This window comes from Crocuta crocuta, unplaced genomic scaffold (assembly GCF_008692635.1).
Source record: "Crocuta crocuta isolate KB4526 unplaced genomic scaffold, BGI_CrCroc_1.0 scaffold44, whole genome shotgun sequence".
In the NCBI taxonomy this organism is placed as follows: Eukaryota; Metazoa; Chordata; class Mammalia; order Carnivora; family Hyaenidae; genus Crocuta; species Crocuta crocuta.
The window spans coordinates 1778979-1792339 of NW_027530179.1; the positions used below are offsets into that span (position 1 = coordinate 1778979).

General features: G+C 45.4%; 1 protein-coding gene across 1 annotated transcript in view; it reads left to right on the top strand.

The window, feature by feature from the left end:
• The first annotated feature begins 8839 nt into the window (after positions 1 to 8839).
• Positions 8840 to 13361, top strand: part of TNFRSF21 (TNF receptor superfamily member 21) — a 65446-nt gene continuing 60924 nt past the window's right edge. Inside the window, exon 1 of the mRNA XM_077764828.1 lies at positions 8840 to 9338. Coding sequence (XP_077620954.1) covers positions 9252 to 9338 — 87 coding nt within the window. The 5' untranslated portion in view covers positions 8840 to 9251. The remainder of the gene's footprint in view (positions 9339 to 13361) is intronic.

A 13361-nucleotide genomic window follows, 5' to 3' on the forward strand; every position in this document is an offset into this window, starting at 1 on the left:
ATGACTTCAACTGAGCCTAAGGCATAATATGTAAGGATGTCCCAAAGTTTTACTGCGGGTTTAAGCTTTAATTACTGGAAAAGCATATGTGTTACCAGCAATAACGAATCGTTTGAAAGGGTTGTTGTTTCAAGTATTTTACTTGTACGCAACTTGGTGAATTTTGAACAATCACTGTTTTAATTTTCTTTTGTGTTCTGGTCAATGTATGCCACTTTTGGTTAGGTCCAAAATTCGAATGAAATGTGTATTATTCCAAAGACTAAAACATGTAGTCACGGTACACAGGTTAAAAATGAAATTTTCAAAGGTCTTTTGGTAAGTTTGCGACACAGACTTCTGCAAGTATTGAAGTTTGAAACTGCACTGAGGCCTGTAGGGCGTTCCCTCTAGAACCTTCTACATCGTAAGTGCTATGAGGAACAAAAGTGCAAAAGATTTAATCAGAAGGGGAAAATTTCCTCTCCAGAAAAAAAAAAAAATCCCTTTTCCCTCAGATCAGTTGCTTCACGCAGGGTAAGAAAGACCAATCTTCCAGAAACCCCCAAAGGCCTTTGAAGGGGTGAGGCAGGGTGTGTGGAGTGGAGAATTGGAATATGAGATCATATTACCTAAATTTCCATTGCTTCAATGACTCTGGATCCAGTTTTCTCTTGCTGATGAAGCTGTTCATCCATTTGTCAGAGGCTTTTAATGCTGCCATTTACAAAAGCTGAGAGAATGGCTCAAGGGAGGTGCTGCAGTAGCTCTTTTCCAAGGGATCTTCTACAACCAACAACCTACCGTTGTGAGAGGATCTGTATATTGGCTGAGCAGGTGAGCTATGAGCTCACAAGACTTGGGTTCAAATCCTGTCTCCACCAATGGCTGGGTATGTGACCACAGTCAAATGACAGAACCTCTAGAAAACTCAGTTTGCCCATCTGTACAAGGGAGATGATGACTCCAATAACACATACCCCAGAGGTTTGTTGCAGGGATCAAATAAAATAATGTATGTGAACGGCTTATATGGTGCCCGGTGTATGGTGAATGTTCAAAAGGTGTTGCTGACGGTTAGTGTTACTCTGATTACAGTGCCCCCCACCCTCTCCTTACTCTCATCATAAATGGAATCAGATTTCTTCACTTGAAGCTGGCAAAAGGAGAACACTGCTGTTTGCTCTGCAAAGTGCCTAATTGTGAGGCAAGGTTCTCCATGTCCAAGACACAGGAAGCCAAAAGGCTGGACGTGAAGAGTAAAATGTTTCTTCCCTACGATGTGTAAGTTTGTCCATGCGAAATAATTTGGCGTTCTAGTGGGACAGACCTTAGGAAGGTTTGGGGAAGGGCAGGGAAGCCAAGAAGAGAACAGATGCTGGAAAGGACTCTGGAGAGAGGGCTGGCCCAGAGACAAGGTGGGAATTTTGTTTCCCTTTGACTCCCTTGGCTCCCTTTGACAAGCAAGTGGACTTCAGAACACCGGCATCGAGTCTAACTTAGTGTGGGGCCAATGATCTTCACCTCTACACTGCAGGGCCTCCCTCTCCTGTAAATCTAACTCTTTCTTTAGGTCTTCCCAGATGCGCTCCCGGTTGAAATGAATCTTTGCTTCCTATGCTCTACTACTGCACTCTGTTCGCATCTCATAGAACACTTAATTATTTAGTCATTCAGCAACCATGCATCACATAATCTGGGTGCCAGGCTCTAAGCTAGGCATTTAGGGCAGAGTGTGAAAATCTGAAGGCCATTTGTATGTTTCCACTATCTTGTCTCTCAATAATATTGCCAGCCCCTGAAGGCAGAAGTCACCTTTATTCCTTTATTCAGCATTGTATGACTTACCATTGCCTAGCCTAATGCATTGAACACAGTCCCCAGTAAATGTTCGCTGAATTGAATGGAATTAAATAAGAGAGGTGAAATGTTAAGATGAGTCTTGACTGATGGTTTCAATCGGTAGAGGCTGCTGGCAGAGAAAATGGACGACACAAAATCACTTAGGAAAATGCACGGTGTCTGCTAGGAACGATGAAAAGTTTTACTCTCTATAGCTAGAGGATGGTGTGGAAAAGGAGGAGGAAGGCATACTGTAGAGACCTTGAAGGTCAAAACAAAAATTGTATACTTAATTTTTCAATCACTGGGGAGCCATTGAGTGTTCTTCAGCAGATATGAGGAATAATCAAACCTGTGATTTAGGAAGCCGAATTTGGCCCCGGTGTGTAAGAGTGTTGGGGGGGGTGAGCTTAAGATCAGTAGCCCAGTCATCAAACTAATTAATTCAGCTAAGCAAAGATATTAACAACTTCAATTAGATTGTTTGTAAAGAGAAATGGAAAGACATACAAAGACACAAGAGACTTTGCTAAAGTACACGTCTTAGCAGCAAAGTAGATGCAAGGGGTAGGAGGTGGGAGAGAGAAGGCAAAGAAAAAGAGGACTCAGAGATACTTTGGGAACCCAGGGCTGTGGATGCCATTAAGAAAACAAAAACAAAATGAAAAAGACAGCAATCGCAAAAAGAGGTGTTGGTTTATTTAGGAAACAAGTGGAGAAGTGTAAGAGTTTTCTTTATTTTGTTTATATGTTTATTTACTTATTTATTTACATATTTAAGGATGAAGGTCCCTGGATATTATAGGGATGGGTAAACCAGAAAAGAGAGATTTTTGAGAGGCAGGCGGAGAAGGGGTTGTGATTTTAGAGACAGAAGCAGTGAAGTCAAGATCATAAAAGGAAGCATCCGCCTAGCCGAGGACAGGCGCTTCAAGCACTGAAGTGGAAGTAAAGAAAGAAAAGAAGGGGAGGTTAGAGAATGACTCAGGCTTGTGAACAAGGGAGCAGAGGAAGCTCACATTCCAAAACTGTGATCATCAGCGGGGCGCCTGGGTGGCTCAGTCGGTTAGGTGTCCGACTTCGGCTCAGGTCATGATCTCAGGGTTCATGGGTTCGAGCCCCGTGTCGGGCTCTGTGCTGCAGTCTGGAGCCTGTTTCGGATTCTGTGTCTCCCTCTCTCTCTGACCCTCCCTTGCTCATGCTGTCTCTCTCTCTCAGAAATAAATTAAAAAATTAAAAAATTTAAAAAAAAACACAAAAACTGTGATCATCAGGGAGATCTGATGAGGGCAAAGGGGTCAAGGTGGGAAAGAGAAGATTTGAGGCACATAGACGTAAAAGAAAGCCTGAGAGCCACCGAGCAGTGAGGACCAGGCCAGAGTATGCCCACCGTAACAACTTAGTCCCTGAGCGGATGAAAGATCCATCAGCGAAAGCAAGTGAGGAAAGGGGAGAAGCCAACGACTTGATAAATGCCAAAAGGGAAGAGCAACTCCTGACTAGAAGCTAACTGGCCTCCGCGCATCTCCCACCCCTCCTAGCATCCGCTTCGACTTCCTCCTCCCCCAATACTTCTGTCTTCTCTGCCTTCTGATTTTAAAGAACTTGAACCCCCGCTTGGCCAAGAGAAAGTATACAACATGAGCCTACTACTAGAATCCCAGCAGTAGAAAGAACCATACACGATTACTTAGTTCATATTTATCATGTCGCATACCAGGAAGCTTAAACAGACTCAGACAGATACAGAGGAGTGCAGTGACTTGTCCAAATTCACACGGCCGGCTAACGCCAGAGCTAAGACCGGAAACCAGATTGCCTGTTACACCTTTCCTGACACCACTTCGCATCCCAACAGAGTAAGCAATTTTTCTATTTGTCCCAGCCCCAAATTCTAATGTGTCTAGGAAGAAATATTACACTGTCCAGCCTTTCTGTGATTAGAGTAGTTTAAAAAGATTATCCTCTCAAAAGGGAACTGGAGAAGGGGAGTTGATTTATTGAGTACAAACGAAAGGATAGGCACTGTGCTGGGAATTTTACATAATTTATTCCGTTTATTCCTCGTATCACCACTGTGAGATGGTTCTCATGTCTTCCAAATGGAGAAGCTCAAAAAGATTAAGGGACTTTCTCATACCCACCCAATTAGTAAGTGGTATAACAGAGATTGTATCCCATATCTGGTCACTCCTCAAACCAACTCTTTAGATTAAACTATTAAATGTGAGACATACAAATATAAGTGTATTTTAGAAACATATCATACATGATATTAGTATATAAAATTATACAATGATGTATTTATAAACACATCTGTATGACAATTAAGTCTTAAATATAAAATTATTAAGCTTTCTCATCAACTCTCACATGAAGTGAAAAATTATTTAGGGCCCTGAGTGAAAAAGCTTATGGCAAAATGAAAACATTACCAGGGTAAAACCCTAATGTGCATCGATGATGGGCAATTCAAGGCGAACCCCACTATCCCCTATGCTACAGATTCTCTCCTTTGAGGAAAGGAACTAATTTAGTCACCTCCCTGCTCTTGGGAGTGAGACAAAGGTGTCGTCCCTTCAAAGGACTGTCTATTTTATTTTTCAAATCATCTCTCTCCTGTTTTCTGAGAGAGAAGGAAGCTTCTGGAACTGTGCCTGCTTTGCAATTCTATTCCCATTCGATCTTATCCAAGAGTGCCTTCTTTGTAGAATGTCACCATGGAGACTTGATCAAACTCATGCTCATGCACTTAATCTGGCAATCTGTTGCTGAATGGCTGATATTTCTTCTTAGGCCAAAGCACAGCTAGTTCGTAAATGAATTTTTGTAGGAAACAGACCTGTGGACAAAATGTTTAACCCATGTGTGGGATATGGCACTTGAGTAATATGCAAGATTAAACCTGTTGTTGCATAATATGACTCAGGATGTTTAAATTAAGGCTTGGAAAAAAAGAATGTACAATCTGGTATGTTAACTATTCTGCTGCTTGTCAAATTTCTCCAAGTGTGTGTCACTCAACACATATTTACTGAGGCAGGTAAATAACTTGAATCTTGACTTTAGAGATGTGAAGATGATTAAGATATAGACTTTGGCCCCAAAGAGCTCAAAATCTGGCTGGGGACACAGAGAGGTAAGCTAACTATAGTATAATGTCATACGTTCTATACCAGAGCCGCCTGGGAAAAAACGGGAGAAAGGAATAACTAAATCTTTCAAAAGAAGGCAGAGAAGGTGAAGAGAGGACATTACAGAAGGCTTCTTAGATGAAGTACTGCTTGAGGTTGGTCTTAAAGGGTAGATTCACTGGAATTCAAAAGCAGAGGCAGGGGAATGAAAAGAAAACACCACCTAACAAAGCACAAGGTAGTCAGAAACACAGTGGTCTAAAGGGATTAGTACACAGACCTTGGGATTTGTAGGGACTGGTAGCATTGCACATGGGAAATACAGGATGTAAAGGCTCTATGTGCTATATTTGTGCTTGTTTACTCAATCCGGTAGCAGTGGTGGTGGTTGAATCATAAGCAGAATATGAATGGCTTTATTAGGACTTTGAACTTCAAATTGAGCATAACGGGGGTTCTTTGTGGGGCTTTTGGTGAGAGAAGGGCCTGATCGGATTTGGGTTCTAAAAAGCTCATTTTCCTTAGGGTGTGAAGAGAAGATTTATTGCCGAAGAAGAGGTCCAGGCAAAACTAGAGGCAGAGAGGCAATCATGGGGTTTGCGTAATCATCTAGGCAAGAGGCAGAAGGGATAGAGGAGGAGCAAGGGGGAAAATTTTGATACAGAATCAGATCTGAATTGACTGAGATAGAAATAGCAGGTTTTAGTAAAGTTTGAATGGGGATGGGTGGTGGATAACTACGTGCTAGCCAATGGGAATGTTTTTCAGAAGACACACGTGACAATTCTGCTGGGCTGAAATGTGAGACACGTGCATGCCTAGAAGCACTGGAGGCTGGCAAAGGTCGACTTTTATCCTGAGCAGCCGCATGACACCCGAAATAGGTGTGCATCTGTAGTGGGGTTACAAGAGCAATTTTTTACCACCCACACCAGCTATACTATTATTTCCTCTCCCCGAGACTCCTCGAAGGCAGGATCACTTAGTATTGTTTTGTGGTACCCAGGACACCTAATAGATACTCTATACATGCTGCAATGAAACAATCTTGCTGTTGCTTCACAAGTTTCTTGCTCTTCTTCCCTTCGAGCTTGACTTTAGTGGACTCTTGTACTTTCCGTGTGCTCACACCTATTCCCGTCAATTCCTGCCATTCCTTTACAAGGATCAGCTCAGGATATTGGCCATAAAGCTGTCACTACTCAGGATGTGGACCACTTCTATTTTCTTTATAAAAATTGGGTGCTTGCATTGTTGGGCAGCTCACGTTTTTGAAAGTTGAAATTTTATTAGAACTGCCCCAAGGGCGCAGGATAAGGCAAAACTCCAGGCAAGATGGTAATTTTGGTGATTTCTCCAATGTCCAAATATATACTCAGGATTTAACTAGAAAGACAAAGAAAATGGAAAAAATAGGAGGATAGAAAAAGCAGATTGGCTGGAAATGCACTAATGGAGGGAAAGGAATCAACAATGATTTTGAAACTGGACGCCTAGGAGAAATGTGTAGCACTGGCAGAAATTTTTCAAAAGCCCAAAGCTGGGATGTATATAAGGAGGTGGGAGTTGGAGAGTGATATTGTGGCAAAGATATGACAAAGCTAATACTTCCATCCTTTCCCAGAAAATAAACACGTCTAAGTAGCCATACTGACAATGTGGCAATCAGTTAATCAATAGTTGTCTTACGAAGCGAAATAAGATCACTTATGTATTTTAATTCAAAGTGATAAAGTTTCACACCCCATTTAGATTCAAATTATCCATAATCCATTTATGACTCATATAGAGGGACATTTATTTAAATGTTAGTAGTAAACAGGATTGAGTGAACTTTTCATCCCTCAAAGTGGATATTTGATTTCAACTTGATGTGATCAATACCACACCAGGAAATGATAAAATTTGGAAGTGATGGAAGCACAATTCAAACTTCTTTTAAGAAGAGAGATAGTTAAGACAAGACTCCTTACACCTGCATAGTCACAGAAAATCTAGACCTGAAATGTGCCCAAGTTCATGGAGAAAATCAATCAGATCCGACTTTGAGAAAGATAGGTTTGGTGGGAGGAGTTAAATGAACTAGCTAACAAACAAGGGCTTTCACTCTCCGCCCACCCACCCCCATTTTTTTCACACCTATGTAACTTCTTTTTTTAAAAAACATGATATTGACCAGTCCTTTGAATTTTTAAAGAAATAGGAAACTGTTATATATGGAGACACAATAAATAACCCTCACTCTTTTGAACTTCTGGAAAGCGCTAGAGACATTTAAGTCCAAACATTACCCTCTCCTTCAAACTACATGTTTAGTGGTAATATTTTCTACAACTTCTTTGAATTTCACCAGAGGTTATATATTATGGCTTTTTTCCCCCTGTAATATTTATGGATAATCCTTTCCTTAAAATTTTTTTTATGTTTATTTATTTTTGAGAGAAAGACAGAACATGAGCAGGGGAGGGGCAGAGAGAGGGAGACACAGAATCTGAAGCAGGCTCTGGGCTCTGGGCTGTCAGCTCAGAGCCCCATGCAGGGATTGAACTCCCAATGGACTGAGCCACCCAGGCACCCCTGGATAATCCTTTTTACTGACAGATGTGTCAAATAAGAGACTGGAAAGAATCCTCATATATATATATTTTTATCATCTTCCAAGTGTGCACAGAACAATGGCCAAAAGCACAAATATGTCAATCAAAAAATGAAAAGCTCACACCTCTGTCTTAGTAGGTTATCTTCAGGAGTCCTGGGTAGTGAGCCTTGAAGCAGCTGACTGAGAAAGGGTGTTTACCTTGAACTAGAAGGGGGTCAAGGAAAGCTGGAATAAGCACGGCACTACAGGGCTCACAAATGAGTGAGGACCACACAGTGAAAGTGGCAGGTTCAATACAGTATCCTAAGAGCAATCAGTACCTAGATAACGAACACCACTGTACCAGACATGGTGGTCACAGTCCAGAGATAGACGGCTCCCGGTGAAACAAAGAAAGGGATGGCAGGTCCTATCTCACATTCAGAAATGTAGATGTTAACTATCCAAGATAATGTTCCGGTTGTTCCCACTTCTGAAGCAGTGTGCTAACTTCCTTTCTACCCGCCCACAATGGCATTTGAAACTCAACTAAAAAATGTTAACACTTTTTTGGGGGGGGAAGAAATGTTTTTCATCTCTGTGATAATCCGATTCAAAACACTGGATCCTTTATTTAGGAGGATGCACCTGCCCACACATTTCAAGGATTTCCAAGGCCTCACAATGACCACCTACGGACCCAACGCTGTAGACTCTGAGTTTGGAACCCTTAGTCCGGATTTTCTTAACTGTATTCATCAGCCCCGAGGTTTTCAGAGTTCGCTCCATAGTAAAATCACCTGGAGAACCTTTAAAAATCCCGATGCTCGGGCCACACCCCATTTTCGATTAAATCAGAATCTCTGGGGTGGGATCAGCCATGCATACATGTGTTTTCTAGGTGATTCGAAAACGCAAGCCAGGTGCGAGAACCAGCTCACCGGTACATTTTTTGGCACGCAGTTGATCTAAATGTTCTAGGGTGCTTGGTTGTCTTTAATCACTGCGTCAGAAACAACAGATCGGCGCTTGTCGCAGAAATAATTTACTTAGAATCGTCGTAGAAAAAATAAGTAAATACGGGTCAGGGGGGGCACACCTTCCCTGCGGTTTCCTTGGGTCAATAAGCAGCTGCAATTTCTTCAGCCAACGCCAAGGGGCACCCTCTCTCTCTCCGCTCGACCTGGAACGCCTTTCCATGCCGGATCGCACAAAGAGCCCGGCCTCCTCCCGGGTGACATCACAAAGGGCCGATCCCCCGCCCCTTCGGCGCCACCACGTGTGTCCCCGCGCCCGGCGGTCGCCCAACTCAGTCCCTCACCGGCCGGTCTAGGCAGCGGTGGAGGGTGGTTGGCAGTGGCCGGAGGCTTCGCTATGGGAAGTTGTTCCTTTGCTCTCTCGCGCCCAGCCCTCCTCCCTGGTTCTCTGCTGCANTGTCGGAGGAGAGCACGGGGAGGCGCGGGCTGCAGCCGCCGCTGCCTCTCCACGCCCGGGCGGCCGCGCGGCTGGGCAGGTGCTGAGCGTCCCCGGAGCCTCCGTCGCCGCCTCCCTCCTCTGTCCGGCTGCCCGGCTGCCGCAGTGCACATGGGGTGTTGGAGGTAGATGGGCTCCCGGCCCGGGAGGCGGCGGTGGATGCGGCGCTGGGCAGAAGCAGCCGCCGACTCCAGCTGCCAGGGGGCCACGCGCCCCGGGCGCCTCTGGGAGCCCCGGGCTCAGCCATGGGGACCTCCGCGAACAGCAGCACCGCCCTCGCCTCCTGCAGCCGCGTTGCTAGAGCTACAATGATCGCAGGCTCCCTTCTCTTGGTGAGCGCGCTGGGGGGCCGGGGGCGGCGGCCGCGCCAGAGCCGAGGGCGCCGCGCTCTGGGAGCCGGGCGGGTCCCCGGGCCGGGAACTGCTGGGGGCGCGGGGTTGGCCCAGTTNAGCGAGGTACCCGGGTCTTCTCGGGGAGCCACCGGGTTCAGCCGGGACTCCGGCATGACGGCGAACTGTTTTGCTCGCAGTCTGGCTGCGCTGGAGGAGGCGCTAGAGGTGGCCACCCGGCTTCCTGCGCATTTCAGGGCTTTCCCCAGTCCTCGGGCCCCTCGGGACCCCACCCGGTCCACACACCCGCACGGGCACCGGCCGCTGCGCCCTCCGCGTGGCGTGGGCCCGGGGCTGCGGTGCGGGGCGCCGGGGGCTCGCGGCGACNCCCAGCCAGCCAGCGCGCTGGCGCTTGAGTGGGGGGAGGGGGAAAGATCTACAGAAAGGAAGACAATTTCTCCCATCTCTTCCTCCGCCTCGCTTACCTGTGGTCAGGCAGGTGACCCTGCATACTGGAACAGGTTCGTTCTTCAGCCGAGCTGCATAAAGCTCCAGGGCGTGCCCTGTACCTAACCCTCCCTCACCTATTTGGTCAAAGCCTGAAACCCACCCTTGACCCAAAACTTATCCTCAACTTCCCCCAGGTCCCCTTCCCTTTCCAAATGTTACAAGGGAGGGGCCGATTAGGGGGAAGAAAATTTGAGATCAAACCCTTGAGCCATCATAAGCTTCCCATGCCTTTTTTGTCTCTGCAGGGAGAACAGAGATTCTTAGCTGAAACCCAAACAAAAACAAAAGACAAGAGCCTATTTTCATGGCAGGGCTGTGTAAGGAAAAGGCAGGCTTGCTGTCTCCTTCCCCAAAAGGGCTTAATGGCTGGTTAGCCAAGATCTCTTAGATCCCCGGGCATTGCAGTTGCTATGGCCTGGGAATTCATCCTACAGACGCTCTGGTTCCCTGTGTGAGCGTGGGTTTTAAGGGGAAAAGAGAGGCTAAAGAAAAGTTTGGTGCCGTTAGCATTTATAATGAGGCAAGTCCCAGTGTCCTTTCAAAAGTCTTTCCTGCCCATTTATAGTAATGGCAAAGTCAAGATCTGTATCCTTGAAACAAGTGGGAGAGATGCTGAGCATAATGGGGGGGTAGGTCTCTTCCAGCAATGGACCTGGGTTGACAGTGTTGGGGTGGAGAGAAACCCATCTGGGTCCATGGGAACGCTGACCCTAACATCAGTGGAGTTAGATCAATCCTTGAATTTCCTCCTTCCATACTGCTCTACCCTCCACATGCCTGTCCGTCTCTCAGACATATCTGATTATTACATGCCCCACACAGTATCTGATTATTACATGCCCCACACAGCCCACACCTAGGTTAAATCTTAAGTCTGTGTGATATTTCATTCATTGTACATTTGAGCATGAGATATGTGTTTAAAGGAGGGTCTCCATGTAATAAAAGTGTCTCCATTGCTTTAAGCAACTGAGAAAGAACCAAGTGTCTTTTCTGAAATCATTAAACTCCGTTTCTCTAAAAAATCCACTGCACTGGATTTGCAGTGAAAGACCTGAGAATTTAAAAGTAGCTGTCTTTTTTTAAAAAAATGAGATTTATAGTGGGCCTTAGAGGCTAGCTCAGGTCGTTAACTCAAACAAGAGTCCTTATTTTCCCGGCAGCTAATTTCAGTCCATGAAATGGCTTGGGGTTGACCCCGTTGTTCTGAGGGTGACCAGGAGGATGTACCGGGGTCACTGGGGATTTTGCTCTAACACCCAACCAGGTGAGGTTTTTTATTTTTTGCCCTTCCCCACTCTGCCAGCCCCAATCCTTGGGATAGGCATTGCTAATGTATAAAATAATGATGTCATGATCTTGGTATAAGGATTATTTATCCCTTTGGGGTTCTTAGCCATGTGAAAATGGTAGACACCAGGCACTGGAGCCCAGCTAACCATGGCAGGTGCTCAGATCTGGGGGAGGTGGGGAAATTAGTGCCCTACCCACATAGTGCCGTTAGATTAAAAAAGAGTAAACTCAATAAAATATTCTGTTTATTACAGCTTTCAGTTACCCTCGTTTTTCCAATATCTTCCTTTTTATGACAGTAATTATGATTGTCATCATTTTTGACACTGTTTTCCTTGCAGTGACCTGCTAACTGTATGCAAATTTTCATATGGCCTTAATAAGCTTTTAAAAAACTTATGATACCCACAGAACATATAGTATCATATATATAAAAATGACTATGTCCGGTGCTTTATGTACCATATCTCATTTGCTCCCAGCATCTCTGTGAAGCAGATGGTGTTATCCTCGTTTTACAGATGAGAAAACGTAGGCTGCAAAAACTTCATTGGTTTGTCCTGGGCCACACAGCTCTGTAGTGATGGCCCTCGGGCCGGGACCCGGGAGCGCCTCATTCCTTGGCAAGTGCTCGCTCACTCCTGTGCCACATTACCCATTTTACAACTCCAAATTGCCAGACGATGAAACAGAGAAGGCTCAGCGAAATGTAGCAACAGAGAAAGCTCAGTGGAGGAGAGTTGATACTGCTGGTTTGGTTTGTTGCAGAATATTAATGAGAATTACAGGAGCGCTTGTGGAAGAAAGTGTTCCTGTTCCTTGCATGTCTGTTTCTGATGGGTCGAGGTGTCTGCATGATACTGGCAAGTAAACCACAGACTGAAAGCTGAAATGTTCTGTGCTCCAGGCCAAAAGTCTGGAGAGAAGTGAGGCCTTGAAGTTTGTGCCAGTGTTAAGGAATGCCCTACAAGGGCTCACCCAGTACGGACACACTCACAGGTGTCTTCTGCCCGCAGGGAGCTTGCTTTGACTGAACAGATAGAATGTTGGCAGGAAGGCAGTCAGAAGAGAAGGGAACCGTAACGTATAAGGAAATGAGGTCTGAAGTTTTGGAGACTGCTCTTCTGTATGTATGACAATTCCAGATAGAGGGGCGTCCATTCTGTTTGGCCGTGTGCCAGCCTAGAAAGTACCAAGTATTCGTGTCAGGATCATTGAGACTGGATGTCTAGCTTTGGGTCACCTCCTGCCCTCCGCTTATTGAAGTTAATTATCTAGCTTCTTGGCACTTGACTTTGGCTATTTGGCTAGGCATGCCTGGCATGGTCTGGTGGGGGCTGACGTCCTGATGCACTTGATGGCAAGTTCAAGTAGAACTCTGAATCAGAGCTGATGTTGTGTCCGAAAGATGTTCTCCTTTCTGTAATATAACTTCCAGATCACAGAGTAGGAAAGTGGGGAGGGAAAGCTGGAGGGAAGAGCCTAGGTTAGGGAAGTTGATGTCCTTCCCATGTGAGCAAACCTACACTGAGCACCAGCTCTGAGAGGGGCACTGTACGAGGCAGTGGGAACCCAGAGATGAATTAGGATTTGGATCTTGGCCCCGCAGGCACAGTTTCGGTGGTATGTAAAATGTACATAGCTGTCAGTAGTGCTGGTGGCATTTCACATGCTGATATGAAATCCATGGATGAATGTACTCAAAGTAATACACAGCATGTGGTTGATGTTAAAATCTTGAGACTACTTACGGTGATGTTGGCTTGTTTAGTTTGAAAGCCAGCAGAAGAAAAACCTTCCCAGGTCTCAGAATAGCCCCACATTAGCATTGCTAGGGAAAGTGACCTCTAATGGGAAGAATAAGGAGGGCAGACTTGTGCTGGAATGCAGGATCTCTGACTTACCTCATGAGTCTCCCATCCCTCTGGTCAAAATGTACAGTATATGTATAGGATCAAGCTTTCTCAATCTGAACTGTTTCCAAAGGCATATGGCTGAATCGGCCTCAGGTCCAGTGCAAAACAAGCAGACAAAAACCCAGTGCAAATAAAATACACAGGCAAACCAGATCAGCCGGAAAACAATTCCTTGTCGTGGAATGTATGCTACCTTAAGTGGAGGGAAAAACCTGAGACCAAATAGGCAGAGATCACCAACTGGCCCAATCACGGGTTTTAGCGTGGCCAAGTTTGCACAAAGGCTAACCAAGCTGGATGTGGTCCA